The sequence below is a fragment of the Hibiscus syriacus genome, unplaced genomic scaffold, assembly GCF_006381635.1.
Source record: "Hibiscus syriacus cultivar Baekdansim isolate YM2019G1 unplaced genomic scaffold, ASM638163v2 tig00110195_pilon, whole genome shotgun sequence".
Classification (NCBI taxonomy): domain Eukaryota; kingdom Viridiplantae; phylum Streptophyta; class Magnoliopsida; order Malvales; family Malvaceae; genus Hibiscus; species Hibiscus syriacus.
The window spans coordinates 402674-429161 of NW_024062621.1; the positions used below are offsets into that span (position 1 = coordinate 402674).

At 32.7% G+C, this 26488-nt stretch overlaps 2 protein-coding genes and 3 pseudogenes across 2 annotated transcripts; 2 read left to right on the forward strand and 3 right to left on the reverse strand.

Moving 5' to 3' along the window:
- Nucleotides 1-1678: 1678 nt before the first annotated feature.
- LOC120218152 (probable transcription factor PosF21) lies at nt 1679-4727 on the forward strand. The gene is made up of 4 exons (XM_039215119.1): nt 1679-2389; nt 3541-3673; nt 3840-3924; nt 4220-4727. Exons 1-4 carry the CDS (start codon nt 1767-1769, stop codon nt 4558-4560), a joined length of 1182 nt encoding a protein of 393 aa, XP_039071050.1. The 5' UTR covers nt 1679-1766; the 3' UTR covers nt 4561-4727.
- A 2947-nt stretch (nt 4728-7674) lies between these two features.
- Nucleotides 7675-9145, reverse strand: LOC120218155 (RHOMBOID-like protein 13). Its single transcript, XM_039215120.1, has one exon. The coding sequence runs from the start codon at nt 8746-8748 to the stop codon at nt 7942-7944; it is 807 nt and encodes a 268-aa protein (XP_039071051.1). The 5' UTR covers nt 8749-9145; the 3' UTR covers nt 7675-7941.
- Nucleotides 9146-13062: 3917 nt separating this feature from the next.
- Nucleotides 13063-16023, reverse strand: LOC120218156 (annotated as a pseudogene).
- Nucleotides 16024-16986: 963 nt separating this feature from the next.
- LOC120218032 lies at nt 16987-26104 on the forward strand (annotated as a pseudogene).
- On the reverse strand, nt 19405-24453 carry LOC120218153 (annotated as a pseudogene).
- Nucleotides 26105-26488: the final 384 nt, after the last annotated feature.

The window sequence follows — 26488 nt, forward strand, 5'->3', positions numbered from 1 at the left end:
CATCCGACCCGACCCGAATATATGAATTAGAAATCCGACCTGACCCAAAATAATAAAAAAATATTTTTATTTAATAAAAACAGTGACTTAATCCGACCCGACTCAAATTATATATATTTTCGGGTCGGTCCGGTTTTTTCATCCTAAACCCGAACCTGACCCGAATATCACACTTAAAAAAACCCGACCCGACTCAACCCGAATATCACACTTAAAAAACCTGACCCGAACAAAATAAAGTTTCATCCGACCCGACCCGAATATATGAATTAGAAATCCAACCCGACCCGAATTATATATATTTTCGGGTCGGTCCGGATTTTTTCACCATAAACCCGACCCGATCCGACCCGAATATAACACTTAGAAAAACCCGACCCGAATATCACACTTAGAAAAACCCGACCCGAATATCACACTTAAAAAACCCGACCCGACCCGAACAAAATAAAGTTTCATCCGACCAGACCCGAATATATGAATTAGAAATCCGACCCGACCCGACCTGAAATAATGAAAAATTATTTTTATTTAATAAAAACAGTGACTTTATCCGACCCGACCTGAATTATATATATTTTTGGGTCAGTCCGATTTTTTTCACCTTAAACCCGAACCCGACCCGAATATCACACTTAAAAAAACTCGATCCGACCAGACCAAAATAAAGTTTCACCCGACCCGACCCAAATATATAAATTAGAAACCCGACCCGACCCGAAATAATAAAAAAATATTTTTATTTAATATATGAATAAATTACCAAAAGATTGATGAAGGTAATATGGTCAAATTTCAATTCCTTGAAAAACTTAAACTAAATATGGGAAAGTGGTGAAATTTGATTTCAATTCTCACCAATTCCAAAGAATTCTATCCAACCAAACACCACCTTAGTATATGTATTATGTAATCGTTTATATATAAATTATTATATAAAGATAGTAGATTATTATATAAATTATAAAAAATTATAGCGTGAGCTAGTTAGTTGTCGTATTAAAATTATAACAGACAACGTTGACTGGAAAATATACTAATACCGATTAAAGAATAAAATTAATATAATTAAATGATCTTAAGATTAAAACTCATATAATTAAAAAATAAAAATGATATTCATATAATTAAAAAATAAAAATGATATTGTTGATTTAAATTTACCCTGAAACCTTAAGTTAAATTTATAATTTTTAACATGAATTAAATGACTTTAATAGTAGATAAATTATTATTATTTTTAATTAAAATTATATTTAAATAAATACTATCTTAAACTTACAACATATTAATCATTATTTTGTAATTTTTAGAAATATACTAAAATAACATAAAATTAATATATATAAAGATGACAGAAAACGAAAACGAGTAGAAAATAATGTCTTCAGATCTCATAATCTCCAATCTATCTACAGAACACACTGTAATGAATTCCCTCTTATTTCCTTCCTTCTATGAAATGATTTGATTTCATTCCATTTATTCTCCTATTTAATCTCAAGATCTACTCTTAGATTGTCTCGTCCCTGAAAATAACCATCATTTTCTCGGGAAAATCTACTTTGACTACTGCTGTTGTTGTCTTTATTTTTCGTCACCAAGCTCTCGATTTTTTGGGTTAATTTCTTTGTAATTTATCGTTTACCGTTTGTTTTTAATACCGCATTGTCTAGTTTGCAGATCTTTACTCTGCTTAGGGTTTTGATTTCTGCTTGGGTTTAACTTCAAAATTTAGTTCTCTTTTTCTTTTCTTTTTTGCTAGAATGGAGAAAGATAAATCTCCAGGCTTACCGCCGCCGTCCGGTCGGTATTCGGGGTTTTTGTCTGCAGGAAATGCTTTGAACTCATTCGGTCAAAGTTCGGATTCGAATCGTTTCAGTCACGATATTAGCAAAATGCCTGATAATCCGCCGAAGACCTTAGGTCACCGTCGTGCCCATTCCGAAATCCTTACTCTTCCCGATGATATTAGCTTCGATAGTGATCTCGGAGTTGTCGGGGCAGCCGATGGGCCATCTTATTCCGACGACACGGAGGAGGATTTATTCTCTATGTATCTTGATATGGATAAGTTAAATTCTTCTTCTGCAACCTCGACTTTTCAGGTCGGCAAGTCGTCGTCCGCCACTGGTGCTCCGGCTACTTCTCCGGTGGCTTCCGGAGCTGGGACGGGGATGAATGGTGAAAACGCGAGTGTTACTGTTGGATCTTCTGAGAAGCCTAGAGTTAGGCACCAACATAGCCAGTCGATGGATGGGTCGACCAGTATTAAACCTGAAATGCTTATGTCCGGTTCGGAAGAAGTTTCTCCTGCTGATTCTAAGAAAGCTATGTCGGCTGCTAAGCTTGCTGAGCTTGCCCTTATTGATCCTAAGCGTGCTAAGAGGTATCCTTTTTTATTTCTATTTCACTTCAAATTCTTGTATCGTATGTGCTCAATTGATTGAATTGGATTTATTTTCAGAGTCTATAATTATGAATTTAGTTAAAAGATTAATGTTTTAGAAGGAAGGTTTGTGCTTTTTGATATTAAATTGACTGGGATTAGCTCTTTGTCTTTTTACTATGATAATTGTTTTAATGAAGCACGATTCCGTTTTATGAGCTTGGTGATTATATTTTAGAATGAAGTGTGATCAAACTCATGGCCGAAGATAGAATTATAGGGATGTGATACTTGTTATTGAAAGAATCAATCACACAACGTTCTCACGTTATGTTAGTTTTTCTCTTGGCTTAAATCCCAACATTAAGAGGCTTTCCTAATGTGTCCATTTGACATTAGTTTTTTCTTAGCTTAATCCCCAGCATTAAGCATTTCGCAACGTTGTTGTGTGATGTTAATTTGTTAACTTAAATCCCAGCGGTAAGCCTTTTGCAACTTGGTCCACCCAGTGTTGTTAATTTTTCTTTGCTTAAGTCCCAACATTAAACCTTTGCAACGCCCCCCCACGTGATGTTAATTTTTTTTTAGCTTAAACCCCAGAGCATTAAGCCTTTGCAACGCTCTCCACGTGATGTTAGTTTTTTTAGCTCAAACCCCAAAGCATGAAGTCTTCGCAACGCGCTCCATGTGATGTTATTTTTTAGCTCACACCCCAAAGCATCAAGTTTTCATAACGTTCCCCATGTGACGACGTTATTTTCTCTTCTAGCTTAAATCCCATCATTAAGCCTTTCCCAGTATGCTCTGTGTGATGAGATTATTTTTTTCTTAGTTTAAACCCTACCTTTAAGCCTTTTTCTGTCAGGTTAAGGTCAGTACTCAGTTCCATAAAGATATGTTTACTGAGAGATCATGTAACTTGGTTTTAATTTGAGGCTAGCTTGAAACTAGGGCAGTTGCCAAAGCTATAGCTAGTTTTCTATCCATCTGTGTTTGCGTCTCGATAATTCTCCTCAGTCCCCTTTTCTTCCCATTCAGAGGATCTTCTTTGGATTTTCATCTTTTCCAGAACAGAGATGAATATTGTTGCCCTGATATATTTATTTTTTCCGAATTTGATGCCACCTTGTCTCTTCTTTTCTTTGTAACAGAATCTGGGCAAATAGGCAGTCTGCTGCTAGGTCAAAGGAAAGAAAGATGCGATATATAGCTGAGCTTGAACGGAAAGTGCAGACGTTGCAAACAGAAGCAACATCACTCTCTGCCCAGCTGGCTCTATTACAGGTAGTTTCATCAGCTCAGCACTCTCTCCTTGTGTGCGATCTAAATGTTGTGAAATATAGCAGGCCTTCACGTCCTTTTGTTTTCATTTTATTTTATTTTATTGTGTTATTTTAATTTATTTATATTTAATGATTCATCTGATTCTTATCTGGTAACTTATGAGCAGAGAGACACCAATGGTATGACGGCTGAAAATAGTGAGTTGAAACTGCGGTTGCAAACAATGGAGCAACAGGTTCATTTGCAAGATGGTGAGCACCTCTTCAAAATATTTTTTGAAAACACTGGTCAAGTTCAACACCATTCTTTCTTGGCTAGACTATAAACTCCTGTATGCAATTGATTACATGGCTCAGAACATAAATGAAATTTATTATTCCTATGTTATTGAGTGGCTCTCGATCTAGGTTTTTCCAACTTTCGGCTTTGCGTATCAGTTATGAATATAAATGCTTCCTGTTCTATTATGAACACCAAAGTTATGATTGAGCTAATTCCACTGTTTCCTATATTGATGGATTTATCTTTGTTTCTGTTGTTTGATAGCATTAAACGATGCACTGAAAGAGGAAATCCAGCACCTGAAAGTAATGACTGGCCAACCTATGCCGAATGGTGGACCAATGATGAACTATGCATCGTTCGGAGCTAATCAACAGTACTACTCAAATAATCAGGCTATGCATACCCTCCTAACTGCACAGCAGTTTCAGCAACTTCAGATTCAATCGCAGAAACATCTGCATCCATTCCAGCCGCATCAACTACACCAACAACATGATCAGCCACAACATCAGACGGGGGACACGGGAGTTAGAGGTTCCATGGCATCCCCCAATCACATAGATGCTTCATCTGATGTCAGCTCGACAGCATCAAAGGATTGATGAGTTATATATGCCCATAAGACCAGGTATTTATGGGCATTATATATTTTTAGATGGGACATATATTTCCTTTCCTTCTATTTCTAGGTTGTTATATTTAATTCTAGCTGGAGATTGGCCTAAGATTTATATATAATATCATCTGGTATAGTTTACCGTTTCTGAAAATCGACCGATTTATATCCGTTTCTGAAAATCCTCCGATTTATATCCATTTCGTTGCTTTTATCACTTATCTTGATTGGCTGAGTTGAGGCCATAAGATTGGTATGAGCTTGTCATGTGCTATGTTATTCAGATTCGAGCTTGTCACTTTCTTTTTGGAGTCGTATCTTCATACTAATGCCCGAACATATATTGGGCACGACTATAGTCTGAGAAACATAGATCATGTGAGTTTTATTCTCTCGCATTGCATTCTATGTCGTGAAAAGAACTAAGGTAAAAAGTTTGCATCTAGATTCTGCTTGTGATCCAGGAATATAATCTTGTCTGCCAACATCGTTGGATGCCTAATGGATTATATAGTGGAGTTTGAAAATTAAACAAAAAATGACTAAATTGAATAGTTCTACGAAGTTCGGGTGTTTAACCCAGATCCTTAGAAGTCCAGTCAAGCCCTTTCAATAAGATTTCATGATCTACTTCGTCTGCTTCGTCGATAAACATTCTTAGAATCTGCCAAGGAGAATCGTTAGTAATACTTGATCCTTGTCTTTCTAAATGGGGACTGCTGGTATCTTCAATTCGCTTGGGATTTTGTGGGTTAGGTTCATCACAATTATCTTCGGTTGGGTTCTGATTGGCAGAAGCACTCTTTGGTTTAGGATCCGAACATGCAACATCTTTGTTTCTTTGCTTGTAACTAACGTCATCGTCGCCGTTTGAATCTTCACGATTTAGAGAAAACTGCGAAATGATTCCCGTCTCTTCATCATTTGAATCCGCATCATTGTTGTTTTGTATCTTGCAAACATCGTATTTTGAACCGTTTTTTGGCTTCTCTTCATCGTTTGGCTTCGGGTGTAGGTTTAGATCCAAATCCATAGCATATATGTCTCTGATCTGACCATTGGAGTCGTCATCCGAATTTGAAATCTCTAGAACTGAACTCATCTCTTCATCGTTACTCTTCTTTGCATCTTTATTCTTTATCTTGCAAATAACCCGATCATTCAAATCCTTGCGTTTTAAAGAAAACTCATGCATAACCCAATGCCCATTATCTTTGTTTGTCGTCTGATCATTCTTGGTAGTAAAAGTGAAGTACTTATGAATCCCCAAAACCCGACCCTTTTTGTCCAAAACTTCCTTCGTGCTTCGAGCAAGCCAACAACCTGAACCCTCAGTCCGATCGATTCTTGATTTACTCTTCTTCCTCAACTTGGTAAAAACCCAAAACGGCCATCTGGATTGTGTATCGAAAACATTCCAAGGCTCCTTGTTTTTTCCGTAGATCTTGACGTCGATAAAAGGAGGCAGAGGATCTCCTTTGAGGACTACTGGTATAAGAAACATGAAGAATATATCGTGAATGGTGGGACGAAATTGATATCCGTGGGGTACTGAAGATTGCTTCAACATGAAAAAAATTTGTTGATGGATGAACATCCAACATTGTTGTTGATCTGATTCATTGTCTGTATATATATGTATATAGCACTTGTTCTTGTCGGGTTCTAAGTGATAATGTTCGTTTCCTGGTTGGAAAGCAAGTCCTAAACCCAAGAATATAGATCGGGCTGTAAATCAAGAAAATTAAACCCCAAATTTAAGCTAGGTAAGATTTAAAATAAATGGTTTAATCGAGCTTTTGGAAAATGATCAATATATTATTGTTTTTGCATTCAATTAAGCTTATATACTAGAAAATCTCATTTACTTATGATTCAATCGATATTAATATTTAAATTTTATTTTTTCACCGGTTGATTTCTTATGTCATGTTAGTGTTGTCGCATGATAATTTTAAAAACATTACACCATCTTTTCTACTAAAATTTTCATATATTGATTTTTATGATAATTTTTTAAATTTTGATAATAATTATTTTAAATAATTAATTTTTTTAAGAATCTATATTTAAACATTAATTGATAAGATTTTTAAAAAAATATATATATTCTATCAATAATTAATTTTAATTAAGAAGATAAAGTTAGAGTTGCTGCTAATTCTAGTAGGGCAATGAGAATAATTTTTTTAGAAACCATTCTAGTGGGACAATGAGAATAATTCTTTTAGATTTTTTTAAATTTCATTTTTTAAGTAAATATGTAAATGTCATGTGACAGCTATAATGTGTCATAAGATTTAATGGATAAAATTAATTGATTCAAAAAATTAGTTAAAATACTGATTCAAAAGAATAAATTATTTTTTCAGTATGAAAATTCAGATGAACGTAAAAGAAAATGTGTTATTTAATTGCTGATTATATTACAAGATGTTCCAACAATTACCCACTCTAATGGAAAAGCTCTACCATGTAGACTTCAAGGGGAAGACGCTCGAAAAGCGTAAACCTTCAAGGTAGAAGATGGAGACCTTGTAATTTATTCAAATAATTTGACACTCGTTTCCTATACAAATACAAATTTAGATTATCTTTTTTTTGAATTCAATTTAGATATTGAGAAGTTCAAATTCGATGTTTGAAATTTAATTCGTATCGAAATAAAATTGAACCATTCGAAATACAACTTGATTAAGCATGTGAGCTTGAATTTCTGCCTGGGCTTCTTATTTTGACAGCAAAGCTCAATTAGGCATGGGAGTTGCTCCAGTCAAATATTAAGATACTCGAATTCGAGCTTGCAACTCGAAAATGACCAAGTAACATTCAAGTTTTTTCCTGAATCGCATTCGAATAATTTACGAACACTATTGTTTCATTAACGCCCTAGGTATGGTAACATAAGACCTCCAACGATGCTTCACATACACGAGACATCATACACATGTCGGACACATACTCGTATCGGATACATTCCCGTATCTCCGTATCCAAGACTCGCACCGGCGAAACTCTAGAATTAAACTGAATCTAAAAAAGCACAATTTATGGAAATACATTTCTTTTATTCATCAAGTAATTCAATAATGATGCATTAAGTGCGCAATGATCTGTGGATTGCTATACCACACTTAGAAGAAAATAAATTTATGAAGTTTAAAACCAGACCTGAAAACTTGTCCGATTACAGCCGAGTGAAGCAATTGATCAGTCAAAAACATCTAATGACCAAGAATGTCCCGGTTGTTCCAACTCTGGAATTAAACCGCTGAACCCCAGAGAGTGAATCACTAAGCATTGTTAAAGGATGACTCGATAATCGGGACTACGCTGTAGATACAATGGCAACATCTTTGGAAATGAACTAGACCAGTTCGATGCCTCCAAGTGGAATGGTGCTCTGCAATGTTCTACCATTTCCAATAAACCGAACAGAAGGCAAGGAAGGATCGGTAACAGATTCGATCTCGAGAAAGTTGAAATCATATGCACCGGAACGCTTCAAACTGAAAACAAAAACCAGAGCAATCCATCCCAGCATGGAAACCGCCCAATAATTAGTCATCCCATGAATCAAACCCCAAGCTATAGCATACCCTACAATGATTCCAGATAAATGTCCCAGGAAACTCGCTTGTGGGACGATGATCGAAGTGAAAATCAACGACTCGAAAGGTGCAAAACTAATAGGAAGCGAAACGAATCCAAAAAGATCCAGCTTCGATGAAGGTTGCTTGACGGACAAAATCGTCATCCAGCCGAAAACGACACAAGAATACCCAACAGCGGTCACTCGCCTGAAATACTCGATCTTAAAGCGTTGAATCAAGACATGGTACATTCCCAACACGAGCAAACCCGATAATACAACCAAAACAAGAGTATACTGAAGATAATAAGCAACTCCAAGACCCAAATGCCCTAATTGTTCCACAACACCAAGACTCCAGAGGGCACTCATATTGAAAACAAGATGAATAACACTTATATGCGAGAAAGCTGAAGTAATCACCCTCCAATGGTGGCCTTCGACGGCTGTTTCGTAACTTAAACCGACATGCTGATATCCAATGTTCTTCTTCTGTATGTAAAACCAGATTACACTACAAATTCCTATTACACAACTCGTAGCTGGTTTCTCCAATATCTCATAAATTAATAGCTTCCCCATATCTACAAATCTCCTTCAACTTCCCTATCTTTTGCACTTTATTCAATCAAAGCATCAAAACCCAGAATTTTCTATTAAAATTTCAAGAGCCCGTCACAAAATTCATCAAAAAGATCCTTCTTCAACCCAGATCATGCACAAAACGAAAACCCCAGATCTAAAATACCCAATACTTCTCAAATCCTAATCACTTAAATGCATGAAAAAGGAAAAGAAAAAGGAAGTGGGTTGTTTCAGAGTCCATCAATAGACTAGTTCAAGCAAGAGAAAATGGGAAAAACGAAGGAGGAGATGTGTGATCTTACTTTCTCAGCTCTGTCTGTAAATCGATTCAGGTTCCTCGGTTGCCTTTCTAGATGTTGCTGCTGCTTTCCAACTTTACCAATAGGAGATCAGATAACTATTCCAATATCTCGATTCGGTCGCATAGATTATTAGATTGTTAAAATAAAACCTGGTCGGGTCGCGTAGTGTCTGAGTTAATCCAGAAATTTGGTCAAATTTTGGTTTTGATTAATATTGTATACTCAATTTTAATATATAGTCTTTGGATTTTAATTTTACACAATTCAATCCTCTATTGTTATGATATCATTGATTAACCTAAATAGTTTCTTTTTTTAAAAATAACTTAATCTAAACAGCTTAACACCATTAATTTCATTTTTAAATATCGATTTGTATTTTTTTAAGGATAAGACACAAATGGTCAATAAACTATGATGAAATGGTTTTTTTATCATTATAATTTATTATAAAATTTTAACTAAATTTATCAAATTATTATAAATTAATCACTGCACGTTATGAAATAGTGATAAATATTAATAAGTTTAAAGATCATTTTACAATAGTTTGTTAAGTTATTTTATAATAATTTAATAAAATTTAATAACCATTTTATAACCATTTAAAATGTTTAATGATCATTTTATAATTTTTAAAACTTTAATAATCATAAATCATTTTATTATGATTTAGTGATCATTTATATACATTACTCTTCTTAAAAACATTCTCTCCAATAAAAAAATCACTAACTCGACGATGCTTAGAAGAGATGTATTTGGAAAAAATTCACATCAATATATCTGAAGAAAATAATTAATGATACAGGTTCAATAGAGTTTAATAAGAGAGTTTTCATAATTATTACATTTAGTTCATGGACAATTTAATCTAAATTCAACATCATAAAAATTTATTATGAGAAATACTTTTATAATTCATCTTAAAATTTAATTCTTTAATCTTATTTAAAAATTCTAACGATTATTATTTTTTTAGAATCTTTAATTGACTTTAGTGTTGATTGTTGAAGGATAAGGATATAAATTTTTAAATGTTAAACATTTTTTAAGCATAGATTGCTATATTTTTCCAACAAGTAGAAAAAAATGTGATAATAATTTTTTGCTTTCATTTTATTTAATTTATGATAATTATAAAATAATATTTGTTTAAAATTTTCTTAATTAATTGATAACCATACATATTGTAGAAACAATTGTTTGAATTCAAAACCTCTAAAGAGAATAATATTTGTTTTGAACCAATTAATAATAGTTTTCCTACATCTGTTAAAGTTTGAATTAATGATGATTCATTAAGAGTCTCAACTACCAAAAAGAAAGGAAATAAAAATGGATAAAGCATATATGATTTAATGGCATTGTTTGTACCTAATAATATCCAATTGTAGCATACTTCTACATAATTTTTTTTAAGAATGAGAATTGAATTTTATTAATAAAGATAAAAGAAGAATTTAAAATTATAATACTCTTAAACATAAAAAGAAAAATAAAAAATATAATCACCAAAAAAGTTGGTCAAAATAAAAAAAAAATATTAAACTTAAAAAATAAATTTTTGAGAATTTAAAAATATTTTTTTTAATTAATCACTAATGTCTAATTTATTGACCTACTAATCCATATCATGTAATGCAGAGGTGAGGGAGACTCTTCCAACCTAATTTGTTTCATTCACAAACTTCAGGATTCAAACTCGTGACCTTGCTTAAGGGATTTAATACATCATCCCACTATACCAACTTATTGTTGGTAAATGTAATAATATCTTAATTTCATATGTTACGTTTAACATTACAAATTAGAATTTAGAACATTTTACTTTTTATCTCAAATTTTTAGAAAACAGTTCTAATCAACTGTAACAATTGACGACCTTCGTACTGTTGTCAACACCCTCCATCACATCATCTTCCTTCTCAATTTTATCAAATTTTTTGTTCGACCTCACTTTTTTCCCCTAAACTCATCTCATCTACGTTCATACCATTCTCATCAACGCTAACAAATGATTCGACCACTGCCAACCTCTATTGTATAGATTTATGATTTGATTTATAGATCTAAATTTTATTATTATTATTTATTTAAAGGTTAATTACTCCATTCATATATGAAGTATTTATAATTTTCTGTTTCATACACAATGTTTTAAAAATTTTGATTTCATATATAATATTATATACCGTTAACAAGTACACCTATTTCGATTATGAAAGGTAACATAAAACCCTTAACAAAATATCACGTTGCACTTCGAAAATGGGTGACGGGCATGCCATGTGGCACCCATTTAAAGTGTCACATCATTTTCAGTGACGGAAATGAATTAACCTGTTAACGGTAAAAAATATGAGAATTTTTTAAGATTATATATAATTTTTTAGTAAGTCAAAAATAGGAGATTTTGTTTTATATGGTACAAATTGATAGGATAGTCTTATCTCAAGTAATTTTTTTAAGTTGAGCTTTATTATCAATTATTTTAATTGATAGGTTAATTATCATAATTGTTTAAATAATGTCGATTATTCATAAAGACTTAGATTTAGGAGTAGTAATCTTTCAAAATTGATTTTTATATGAATGAAGTTCTATATATAAAAAGAAATTCTAAAACAATCTAAATCTAAACCGAAATTAAATAACTTAGGAACACAGATATAACTCCTAATCCAACCAAGTGATAATGGTAAAACATGAAACGTCGAAAGCAATGTAAGCGCTCTTTATTTACTTATTTTCTCTTTAATTTTCGATTATTCCTATAGCTTAAGTTGTAAGACCCGCCGTGCTATGGAGACAACTTCTATTTTTTTTTATTTTTTTGTAGCACTTAACCCCTATAAATAGGTTTCAATACTCTCTAAAGGAAATCAAACCAAAATCTATAAATATAACAAGAGTTAATACCTGGTAGCAGCGGATCATCAATGGCTAGACTTAACATCAAAGCATCGGTTCTCTTTAACTTCCTTTTGCTTTTATCTTTTCTTCTGATAATCACCATGGTCGAGAGCAAGCTCCTGAACGGTAAGTAGTTATAATATACAAAATCCTTTTAATGATTCATGTTTAATCTTCAGCTTGTGTGTGTGTGTGTGCACGTGCATGTGTGTGTAACTGTGTATGAATGTGGTTACAATGCGAGAATAAAGGGAAACAGTCGCAAATACCAAGACCGGAAATATCTGATTTGCTCAAAGTGGTTGTATGAATCAACTAGACTAAATACGGAGTTCAGCCTTTGAATCTTTGTTGGCGGTTATGATTAACTTGTGGTGCCGTTTTTGTGCAGTTGGGATGGGAAGGGTGAAAGTCCAGGAGGTGAAACAACCAAGGCTAGCTTGTGTAGGCATCTGGTGCCCAAGGAAGAGACACTAATAAGCTGTGGATTCATCAGAGTACTTTGGGTTTTTCTGGGTACAACCGTACAAGTAATAATAATTCCACAGTGGACTATATATAGAAAATAAGCAGTGTTGAATAAATTATATCACATGTACTACAATTCTCAGCCACTAAGAAAGTAAATTCAAAACAAGAAGCAGATCGTACTTAACATGAGCCACTAGCTAGTTTACACAAAAACTAATTGGGATTTGTATTGGTTCCTTGCTAATAAACTCCATGCTTCTAGTAATGCAATAACACACACACACATTATAAATCATATGGAACTTGTCATTTCTATACAAGAAAAAAGCAGTGTGACTCATTCAAATACAAGAAAAAAATAAAAATAAAAAATAGACAAAAAAAGATAAAGTTACTTGTTGTGGGTAGTTTTGTTCATCATCTGAATGTGTGAATAATTTAAGAAAAAAAAAATAGCATTCTCTATCTTTTATTTTATAGATTTGCTAAAACTCAATTCAGGTTTTTTGTCATTCCACCAACTAGTTCTCAACCAAATTGTATATAAGGGTAACTATTAGATTACCCCTATACTTATTCCCCGTTTCAAAATTTCCCATGGTATCACATTAAAAAGTTTTAAAAGAAAAATGAAGCATTCACGTTTGACTACATATATGTACTCCTGTAAATTTTTTAGAATACTGCAGTCAACTCGTACTTGCATAAAATTGAATGGTAACAGCTCAGTTTCCAAATCATGAGGGACATAGTTTGAGATACTGCACCTCTAACATGCTTCCATTAAGGAAAGTTTCCTTTTGAGGATCTCATTTTCCATTCCTAGTTTCATAATCTTCAGCTTGAGCGTTTCAACTTGCCGACTAGAAGCTGAATCTTGTTGTTCGCCAAGCTTCATTCTACTGATCAATACTGCAGCAAACTCATTATAATTATATCAATGGCGTTACATGCAAGGATATCAGAAATTCTTAGAAATGCAAGAATATCCTAGTTTCTAATGCAATGAAGCTGAGTTCAGCTAACTCAAACTCCACTAAGATTTATAGAAACCCCCATCATAGTGTTCAACAGGGATCCTGGATGAAAGCTCAGGAGAGGCCAACTAAGAAAGTAATAAAATGAAATTCAGGGTCTAATTGTTAAACTACGAATTTAAAATGTAAACATTGGGAGGTTGGGGTCTAATTTGACTAATTTCAAAATTGACAAGGACAAAGGAAGAATTTAAACCCAAAAATGGAGGCCAAGCTTAATTTATCTAATTTTAAGTTAACGTGGACCTAAGAAATAATTTAAACCTAAAAATTGGGAGGGGCCGGGCTTAATTTTCTTAGCTCCGTCACTGCTGTTCAGAAAGGGTTTTGCTTAATTAGGCTACATAGAGAATTTCAACAAAACCCCACTCAGAGACTTGTTCTTTTTGGTTCAGATTCTACTTAAATAAATTAAAGGAATCTTATTTTACGTTGTAAATAGCATCTGTCCAAGCAAGTAGAACTAATGATATATGAACTGTTTGAATGTTGAAAAGCAATCACAAACTCACATTACTTTTCAGCCTCCTGCAGTTTTTTAATCAACTCATTTTGCTCTTCTTGTTCAACCATCAGACAATCTTTCAAGTCCCAAATATCGAGAAGATCTGTCAATGTATATTTAGCATCTACAATATCATGGCACAAACTGGTTGGAACATGCTTCAATAGTTTTAAACGTAAGACCTCGCATTTTGATTCCTGATCACTGTAGCTGATCCAGCTTCTTTGATAACACTTGTGCATAGCCTTTATGTGTTGCTAAATCATCACGAAGCTGATTTATGGTTGTTTCATTTTTAGCTTTTTCAAGTAAAAGACCTCTAACAGAAGGCAAAATTATATTTATAGCCACAAAAACATAATACATGGAGCAATTTACTGAAAACTTACCTTACCTCAGCCTCTAGATCCGCAACTTCTTTTGCATGATCTTTCTTAATCAATTTCAAGATTTCAACTTCTCACTGTCATGCAACTTATTTTATGGAGACATTTTTAGCTTCTTTGTGGGCATTGTCAAAATCCCCAAAAATATTGTGGGAATTCAACATGAAACATTTTATGGAGATATTTTCAATCAACTATATTTTATTGGCACACATACATCGCTTAAACAGAACACACATAGACAAATTGAAGTAGCTTATTGGCTAGGATCAGAGAAGAGTTCAGCACCCCAAAGATACTTACCTCTTCTTTACTCAGATACTCATCATTCCTTCTCCGGAGTCCATCTTTTAATCTCTTGCATTCAGCATGATTTTCAAGCTGGTTTCAGAAAATTAATATGGTTACGTTCAGCTCACAACAAAATTGAAACCCTCATATTGTTTCGACTTCTTTCAACTAAATTTAGGTACTTAAATTGTAAATCATATGTACATAAAAGGATGGTGCACCTGCTCAGCAAAATTGTTCAAGGATTCTGTGTACAGTTTTGTAAGTCGCACATTATCTACATTTACGGGGACAAAGGTTCAATCTAAGCTTTGGCATGCAAAATTCCACTGAAATTCTAGAAGAAAATAAAAAAGAGCTATACAAAGCATTCTTGGAAAATATCCTCTTCACACTAAGAACATCCAAGTTGAATATCACTAGGCCCCTTCAGTTCATTCTAATCTAAAAACCAGTGTAACCATAGCAATCAGTACCTGCAAACTCACCAGGAAAAGTCCAGGGAAGGACCAATAACAAAATTCCGACATTCATTACAAGCAATCTGAGTTGCAGTCAAAGGACAGACTCGTTCATCTAACATGGAAATAACAGGTGGTAAACTAGATATCTCAACCTAAATTACGCTTACTGAAGTAGATTTACAGGCATAAAATGTGTACACATTTCTTCCTCCAAATTTACACCATCTAATTCCTTCCTACTCCTATCACTGCCAAAAGTTATCAGAGGAAAAATTCGTTTTATATACACTTTTCCCCCAATCTCTCTCTTTCCCTCTATTTCTCGTCTACACCTTTTTCTTTTCTTCCTATGATCCTATAAAACAAAGTTGTAACTAAAAAGCAAGAGAAGCTAGCAGTTGAGAAAAGCTTGTTCAGGTTATGATCCTTGACCTTGAATAAATCAAAAAGATTCAAGGAAACAACCTTGTTTTAGAGAGTCACAAGTGATTTCAAGAGCCTCTACTCTCTTTGTTTCTGCATTCCATTTCGATTTCAGTAACTGGATCTCTTCGATTCTCCTCTTGAAATCCTGAATAATTCAAAGCTAAAAAAAGCAAGTAAATTCCATTCAATTTATCCATCACAGAAACGAGGAACTGCGAACGACGACATTTGATAAGCTGAAGTCTAGTTGGGAATTCAAAAAGCTTCATCACGTAATTTAAGTAATAACTCCATTTTCAACCTTGAATCAGGATTCAGGATGCAAGCACAAAAGGAAAACACCTATAAACTACTCTAACCTAAGATAAAAGAATATGAAAAACTAGAAAATGGAGAAGCATAATGGTTTACCTCGTAAATTTGAGCGAAACTAGAAAGAATCGAATCCATGTTAACGTCGCTTGTTGCCGCCATTTCCCCCCGACTCGGCTGCGATAATAGCAAAAAAAAGTTTAAACTTCCGTGCTTTAAAAATTAATGGCTTTATCTAAGAAAAGTATGTCACGTGTTGTTCGATTGGTCGAAAATGTGCGTTTAAGTAAAAATCAAATATCAACGCGTTAAAAAACTATAAAAAGTAAATTTAATCACAGGTCATTCAATTATTAATAACCTCATAAATGAGGATCATTTTCAAAAAATCACTCTTTTTATGTAACAAATATGTCACCTGGCCTTTAAGCGTGTAATAAAATTTAATTTTTTAGTTATAGCTGAATGAGTTGATTATTGTAATTGATAAATAAAGTGATATGATTTTAACTACAAAATATCTCTCATTTTTAACAACAGAGTGATATGTTTGTTACAACAAATTAGTTAAGTGACTCGTTTTAAACTTTTTGAATTATAATGATCTATTTATACTCTTATTAATAATTGAATGACATGTAGTGTATTTTATCCTAAATGTATATTAAGATATTTTAAAAATTAGGCTTAGGGGTGATCTAATTATATTTTTTTGTTACATAAAAGTTTATGTAAATGGTGACTATTCAGTTCAGAGTTAGGGTATACCAAATATTCAATTGGGATTTATATAAGAATTTACAAATTATCTATAAAGAGTGATGGCGGTAGGATTCAAACTTGGCCTTACAAGCTCAAATTTCTTAATCTCAACCATTTGTACAAACACTCGTTGGTTTATCTCAATTTTTAATCGTATCAATTTTACCTTTAAAATCCTTTAATTATATCAATTTTATCATTTTTCTAATGTTGTCGGTTACAATATTAACGTAACAATCAATTATGCTAACTTAACAATCCACAATTTAAGATAAAATAACAAAATATAAATATAAAAATCATTTTAAAAATTATAAATATAAGAAATTCAACAACATATCTTAAGTCATCATTCACAAGTAGATGGTCGCATTACTTTGCTCGGATGCAAGTCAATCTTGCTCAATGTAATTAACTAATAAAAAATTATACAGCGTTCGTCGAGTGTGAATGAACACTGTTTACGATGAACACCATTAAATTAATTTATAAAATATCATTAACACCATTAAATTAATTTATAAAACGTCAAATTATAAAGTATTAAACATATAATTATAAATTAGTTAAAAATCTAAATGCAATTTAATTAAAATATAATATTTATAAAATATTAGTTTTTAGGGTAAACTATATCATTGATCACCTAACTATTTACCCCATTTACTTTAACCACCGATTTTTGCAATTTTGTCAATCGGGTCAGCTAACCATTTAAATCTTGTCAATCAAGCCACCTGCCACTAAATATTATCGAAGGAGATGACGTGACAGTTAATAAAATTTGTATAATTATACTTTTAGTCCTCATTACTTACACATTATATTAATTTGGTCCTAACTTTTTAAAAATTCAATAAATTTAATCCTAAAATAAATGGTAACATGTGTCATTGTGTGATTGAATTTTTTTCTTAATATTTTTATTTAATTTAATAAATTTTCCATCCAATCAAATAGTGTCACGTGTCACCAATTGAATGAATAGAAAATAAATTGAATCAATAACCGTTGCTGGTGAGATTTGAATCCAAAACGCGAGAAGAGAAAGCGAATACCCCAACCACTAGGCTATACCATTCAAATGAAAAATCTTTCACGACATAATATATATAGTTAATGGCAATAAAAAAGGGAAAATAACCTATTAAGAACTCCAACATGGAATTATTAAATAATACGATAATATGATATATATACACACAAATATTATAACTGATTAATATGTAAATGTATTTTATTTATATTTTAAATCATTTTAATGAAAAAATAAAAATATTTTAAATATATTATAATTACAATATAACGAAGAGCTTCGTTGACTTAGAATTTTCTTTATAGTTGAACGCTTATCGTAGTAAGCATTTTAACTTATGCATTAACTTGTTTATATCCCCATTAAAGTAAGAATTTTATATTTTATTATTTATTCATTATGTAATTGAAGAAAAATCCAAGGGAAACTTGATTTTATTGAATTAGTCTATTTTAATATAGAGTTGTTAAATAAAATTAGAATCCGATCGACGTTATAATATTTTAAAATATAAGATATTATACATTTCAGTTCAATAAAATTAGAATAACGAAGACAATTTATTAATTTAATTTCAATTTTTACATTAAGTGTGATTTAAAATATAAATAAAAAAATATTCATTTATTAATCAATTATAATATATATATATATATATATGTTATTCAATTATTTAATGTTTGAGTCTTTATAAGGTCATTTATTACCATTAACTATATTATAAATTATATAGATTATGTTTTGTATATTGGATATATTTAGTGGTCCAATTTAGTGGTTAGGGAGTTTAGTTTTTCGGCTTGTGTCCTATATTCAAACCCCACCAACAACGGTTATTGATTTTATTTTATTTTCTAGTCATTCAATTGGTGGCACGCGACACCATTTGATTAGATAAAAAATTTACTAAATAAAAAATATTAAAAAATCAATTACACAATGACACATGTCACCATCGGATTAAGGATTAAATTTATTGAATTAAATAAAAGTTAGAACCAAATTAATAGAATCTGTAAGTAATAAGGACTAAATATATAATTATATAAATTTTATTAACTGTCACGTCATCTCCTCCGTTAATATTTAACGACAGATGGCTTGATTGACAAGATTTAAATAGTTAGGTGACCCAATTGACAAAATTGAAAAATCAGTGGTTAAAGTAAAAGAGGTAAATAGTTACGTGGTCAATGATATAATATGCCTAAAACTAATGTTTTATAAATATTATATTTTAATTAAATTACATTTATTTTTTTAACTAATTTATAATTATATGTTTAATAATTTATAATTTAACATTTTATAAATTAATTTAATGATATTCATCATTAACAATGTTCATTCGTGCTCATCTAGCGTAACAACATCATCTATATACATTGATAAAAGATTTTTATTATATTATCTAAACAGTATCCTAAAAAAAGATAAAATTCGAATTAAATTGATATAATATAAATTTTGATAACTAAAACTATTGTTACACCAAGTTAAATTGATATACACTAAATTTTTATATCAATATTTTATAATTAACTAAATTATAACTTCTTTTAGTAAAAGTGAACCATTTATAACAAAATTAATAATTAATTGACTTAGGACGTATTTTAACCTAAAATTTATGCACTCCTGATGTATCAAATATAATTCCAACATAAAAGCTTACAATAACAAAGAAAAATAAAGCTAGTTTATTGAAGATAAAAATAAGTACATATAAAATACTTCCACTCTCCTGATCTCCCAACAAAATGACTCTTTCACGCATTTCGCGACAACCTATTTCACCTTGAAGTCACATCATCAGACAACTAGTTTAATCTACCAAAAAAGTGTTAGGAATCCTTCCAAGCCGGAAAATTTTTGTTTGGCTGAAAGGAAAATATGGTCGATTTCAGCTGGCAATGTAACTGTCAATCTAAAAATAAAACAAACATCAAAAGATGGTCATTGATTCTTTGTTTGGCTGACCGGAAAATTTTCTTCAGACGGTTTCTGCCAAAAGAAATTCACAGCTTCTATCCACCGCGGATGAACCAAAAATTTGTCCTCTTTCACCGCCCAACGGGACTTCTCTGTTCCAGCATCTGTTGAAATGACATGTGTTACAGAAGAATCGGTTTCGGTCGAGCATGTGGCTCCCAACGGCTCTGCCATCTTCCACAAGAGATGATTCTCTGCCTGGAACTTAGTAGGGAAGACACGGCTGAAAACAATCTTACAATCTTTCAGCACTTCCTTCCTAACCGTTTTCAGAACCTGCAATCACAAAGGAGGAAAAACACAAAGTTGAATTTGACTATGGCCATCCCCCGGAACAAAAGATATTCATGTGATGCCTCAAGTCGAGTCTAAATACGATATGCATATATTAAACCTCAAGGTCATGACAAAAAGCATACCTGCCTCACATCTCGGCTAGCAAGATCGGAATCAAGTTCCTGCCAGAAATTTAAATGAAGTTGGATAAAACTTGAAAGGTGGCCACAACTTAAAAGAAATTAACATCCATGAGAAATGCTACATACATCGAAGAAAATATGGTGTACTTGTTGAAGTACTTTAAGAACAGAAGCAAGTGCTCCTTCGGTCTCACTTTCGTTGCTCTTCAACTGAGAAAGAGACTTGCAATTGAAGCCGAATTGATGACAACTCGAAGCAAAGAAATGATATCTCTCCATCAGGATCAGATTGTCTTTATGCTTCGTCCATGCCTATAACAAGAAAAGACAACAAATACATCAATCTTCTAAAGATTCAAACGTTTTTTGGTGTTTAACTGAAGTTGCTCTATGCTCATGTAATTTTTCCTAATTCATGTACTTTCTTGTTAAAGAAAAGGAATAAAGGAAAGAAGACATGGCAAAATTCACACATTATAATCTACCACTTATCGACATATACTTCCAAGGTAAAACTATATACCAATGCCGGCTCGTTAAAAGTTAAACTCACGTTTTCTGTATCGTCAAGGATCACGACAGCACTTTCTTGCCCTAATACCACATCAAGACCCTTTTGGTGTTTCTGGGTGCCATCGTCTCGTGAAATCACTCTACCACTGAAGTACTCTTTTTCGGGATCTAGCAATTTAGCCATTTCTAATGCATAGGGTCGGTCACCCATTGTATAAATGTACATCTCAAACATTTCACTTGCTTCTTTGAGAAATGTACGAACAGAAGGCCTCAATTTTGTCATCATATGCATAAACTCCAACATGAAGAGGCTTCCTTTTGAAACATCTGTCCCAGAATCCCATAGAGTACAAAGAGAGCAACTCCATTAAAGTAACTCCATGACATGATATGTATGTATGTAGAGCGAGAAGATAAAAGATGGGGGGTTGTACGACTACCGAGTAATGACATACGAAAATTGAAACTCATTAATTCAAGCAACACACATCATAAGTGCACACAGAATAGCCGACATAACTTTATCAAACTGTTGAGTTCTTATAGTTACTATTTCCTTTTTATTTCTTCAGATTGCAAGATTAATATTATACTGATAAACTAATAAATGTTTATTTTCCAAATGTAAAGCGTCGGATTTCTTGTCATCTTTGCATTGTTCGGTTTAAGCTTTTGATACTACTAGTTTAGGATGCTTAATCCTCAGAATTACAATCACCACAATTAATAGCACCAGAATATCGAATTTGATCATTTCCTTAAAAGTTGATGCATCCATAAAACTCATGCTGATTCTAATCTGAAATAAGGGTACATAAACTTCATCCACATATTATAACCACAATGTTACAGTTTCTTCGTTTGAGAATTTCACATAACTTTAGAAATTTGAATTAAAAATTATGCAGCGGTTTACAGACAAAAAATGTTAGTCAAAACATATCAAAATATTTAACAGTAGTAGGCCTAGTTGATTTATATTTAGACTCGCCAAATCAAGCTATTAAGCAAAGCTTACTTTCACAAGATATCTAACACTAGTACACACCTAACATTATAAAGCTAGTGGCCTGAAAAAGAAAATTGAATCATAAAAGGTAAATTACACTACCAAAGCATGGAAGGCAGGAGGACTTGAACAGTTTAACAAAACATACCTTGAAGCAAATCAGATTGAGCCTTCAAATATTCTTCCTCAGATGTTAGGTGATTGAGTTGTGTAGAATTAAGCAGTGTGTGATCTAAATCAAGAACTAAGTAAAGCTTCTTATGACGTAACAAATTTTTCATGTCTGTGCTGCGTAACCGAACAATTTCATCATTACCAAGCCTTAAACCCTGCAAAGTACAGTTGCTCAGACATCTTAGTCTAGTGCAATGAATAAAAACACAACTACTAATGCTATTTTCAGTTGTATGATTTGAAATAAATGCTTGGAATTACAAAGCAAAAGAGAGAAAATTTCACCTTGTGTATGTAACCAAATGTTACACCGGATTCATCATCCACCCTTTGCCCACAAAGGATGCACATTTGTCCAAATGAACCAGGGTGTGTACAATAATCCTACTTCAAAGATATCTCTGCAAGTACAAAATGTGAAATTAGTAAAGAAAGAAAAACAGTAAACAAAAATTAAACTTAACTGCTGGATAGATACATTTTATGTATGTAAAGTTGTAAACCTTTTTCTGTTTTCTTTTCTAACAGTAAATTCAAAGTGCATGCGGCAACATGCAATTTCATCCCTAGACATATGTTTTTACATCTCTAGACAAATATTAGTCCTTGTGCAAAAGCCTTTTTTCTAGTATGTGTTCTTAATGAAAGTTTCTAGGGGAAAAGACTAAGAAAGTGCAAGCATATGTTAATGCATGCATCGGCAGTATAAAAACAGCTTCCATGGCTTAACAAATAAAGCCAAATGAAGTTTTAAAACCTTGAAAGCTTCAGTATGCCAAACCATCTAAAACAGACACGTCCTATTTGGGCATTTACCAACAGTATTAGAATTAAACTTAAGAATAGGGCAGTTCCAGCCAAATTGTTCTTTTACTGTATATCCTAAAAGCCATTATTAAATTGTGATATTTATGAGCAGGTATCCAGATGGTTAATTATGATGAAGTTTGAGGAGTGGAAGGGATCCAAGTTTCAAATAAACTAGAGGGGCAGCTAACCAAATTAACTTTACCCAACTTTTCTTCTATCAAACCCTGAGAGGTTGACCGTTGAGGTTCTTCTTGGTCTTCCAACTTCGTCTTGCACCTTTTGTTCCTGCGAATTAAATTTATGCAAGACCTTTAGTTTAACCAGTGAATTTTATAAAGAGAATGGATAAACACAGCGGGGTTCAATTCAAAATTCAAATGATATATCCAATAAGATGCTACAATAATCAAACCTCAATTTCACCAAAGAACAACCAAATGTCCACATAATTCAGCACAGTAGTAGCTCTAAAATTAATAGGAACAGAACTAAAAACATTTTTAACTATTTTCCTGGAATTTGACTACACGTTAACTGATATCTATCTACAAAGAATTCAACCAAAACCCAAAACAAAAACTTACAGAAACTCAACCAAGGAAAATCATATGCTGTGTGTATCCTTTGAAAAGGTCATGGGTCTTAAAATTAGCACAGTTTCATGTGACACCAAGAAAGTATACAGATACTGGTAGGATAACATAATAAAACAGGAAAGCTTCCATGGCAATCATTTAAACACAGCTAATAATGCACCCACTCTTCATTTTTTGCAGATTTCTTTGATAGTAACTCTAACAAAATTAAAAGTTCAATATTTCTAGAATAATGTACCGATGATCATTAAGGTCGTCATCTCCATCCTCCTCCTCGTCATCATCATCGATATCGGGACCAACTTCTTCCTCTTCATTTCCTCGTTCATCAGGGGACGAATCGGAAGAACAGGCTTCGAGCTCTGCATCAATCAATGCAGCAAAGTCATCACTGCTTGACGAGTGTACCGGGGAATCAGTTGCAAAACTCATCTGCAAAATTACAGTGCCACATGAAAATCTATATAATTCAATCATATAAGAATGAAATAAAAAAGGTTTAACTGAATCAGTTGCAGAGCTCAATTGCAAAATTACATAGCCAAATAAAAGAACTATAATAAAACATCCATAAATGGAAAAAGGTTAAACTCTATAATTCACACATTAAAGAAAACAGAAACCAAATATGTGAACTAAAAGGTTACATCCATTTTAACTGCTGACTGTAATACCGGTGGAAGGGAAGTTGGGAATTAGTAGTCAGTTCGTTGAAGATTGTTGTAATTCTGTTAATAGCAGTTGATTGATTGTAAGCGTATATAAATACGAACACATTGGAGATGAATAGTAGTCAGAAGTTCAATTCATTCTTTTATCCCTTTTCCTGCTTACAAACTAAACCCTAGAATAACTCTCGATCGTTGTTCTCTATTCACAGCGTCCCTGAGTGTATTCTTTTCACAGTTCCATACACCATAAAAACAGAATACCAAAAACGCCATAAAAAAGATGCAGAACCAGAGATCACATAACACAAATCAAATCAAAAGAAGAAAAATCAAATGGCCGAGGAAGAAATCTATTTAGCTTATGAATTCAAGAATGACCTCATTTAATTTTCTTGCTTATGGGCTTTGGTTTGAGAACTTGAAGGTGGGACCGGCAGAGAGGTATCGGGCGGACCGGCGCGGGCGAAATTGACGGAAGTGGAACAGAAGGAGAAGGTATGGCACGCGCATAGAAGGAGCGTGAGCAGATTTGGCCTGTGCTGGTACTGAGATCTTGGGGGAAGCGGAAAGGAAGTTGAGCTTGGGGGGAGGTTTGATGGTTTCGGGGCGGGACTTGGGATATAAATGGTGAGAAGAGCGATGGCTCGGGCTTATTTGAGTCACCCGATCCACGTAAACAATAACCATTTAAACATTTATCTTACAATTAATAATAAAAAAATACTACACAATTACTCCAATAACGTGTTAAAAATATTTATTTAAGGTGTAAAAAAATTGTATTTTTAAATAGAATATTTGTTGCAGTATCTATTAGAAGTTACATATAACAGACAACGATTTTTATAAGACGTTGATCACTTGACGAATTTTAAAGCGTCATCATCAATCACTATTAAAATGCATGCATGAAGCTTGAAGATGTACCACATCCCATACGACTTTCAATAAATACTGTAATACACATTATACTTGAAAAATAATTTTATATGACCCATTTTTTTTACACATTATAAAAAGTAATGTCTTGTTTCATCTATAATTAGATTTGCCATTTAATTAGACTCAATTTTATAGGGCCGATTTTGTTCAAAAAAAAGAGTTCGAATCGGAGTAGAGTATTTTTTAAGTACGAGGTCATATTAGATTAAAATTCGATTTGACATGAGATAATAATATAATTATCTCTTAAATATTTATAAAATAAAGTTATTTTAGTCTCTTACATTATCCGTTCATTTAATTTTAGTCTCTCAACCACTAACTCTCCATAAACTATTAACAAAAATCTAAGTTATCAATTAAATAATAATAGGAAAACCTGTGTTTTCTTCAATTCTTCTTCTTGGGAATTTCCACGTTATTGGTCCGCCTTATTAAACTTTGCTTCCCGAACTAAAACTTCTGAAAACTGGCCTCAAACACAAGACCCAGAGTCAACCCAGTTTACTTTTAAAAATAATATGGGTGTGTAACCACAAAATATCACATGGCAGACAAGGCCTTGGTAGTCGAGCCTGTATTAAGTGCTTGTTAGCTAGATGAATATGTTATTCCTGTCTATGACCTAACCAATCTAATCCATACAACTCAAAATTTCACAAGAAAGTGTTCGTGAAGTTCCTGCTCTAATGGCACTAAGCCCTTCTGGAGAACGAGGTGGGCAGCTGACAGATCGAACGAGTGCTTGTCCTGCCAGCTAGCTGTGGAGGCTAACAATGTCCGAGGATGGCACGCCGTCCCGGCTCATTGCCTTCACCACATCGAAACTTAAATGATCAGAGAGCAATACGAGCAGGACGTTAACTACTTCGTGGAACAAATAGAGAATTACGTTACAGAACTTGTTGTGGGTGAAGATGGCATGGATGCTTGGATCCTTGATGTTGATGACACCTGCATCTCAAATATATTATACTACCAGAGAAAGAAATACGGGTATTAATAATTCATTTAATTCTCCTAATTGTACTAATTCAACTCTCATCTTAATTTGTGAGCCTCAGGATCCTAGGGGTTTTAAGGCATGGATATTGAAGGCAGTGTGTTGGACAATCCCTACTGTACTCGGGTTGTTTCAGAAGCTGGTCGACAGCGGATTTAAGGTGTTCTTGCTCAAGACCTTAGCCACTGCCATCATTGATGATTTGCATACCCAACGCCAAGGATTCATGGGCTATGAAAGGGTGATTTTTAGGTATAATGAGATTTATTTCTATATATTTATGGGGAATTTAAAGGAAGCTCAGGTTATGTAAGAGCCAAATAAACTATGTAATTGATTTAAGAAGAATAGACGTGATTTTTTTTAATTGCCAACTCATACTTCCATTAAAGAATTAACGTGAAATAACGATCGATGGATTAAAATCGAAGAAATCAATACCGAGACTAAAATCACTTCATTTCTAAACTGGTGATCAAAATCGAACAAATTAAAAACATAAGGGACCATTTGTATAGTTTACCCATAATAATAATAATACTTCTCTATACACTAATATCACACCCTTTAGATTATTTCATAAAATTAAAAATATTCTTATAATTATTAAAAAGTAAGTATTTTATTGTTATTTTAATATATAATACTTTTATTTATTTTAAAAATACATGAGTTAATGATTAATTTCGATTATCAA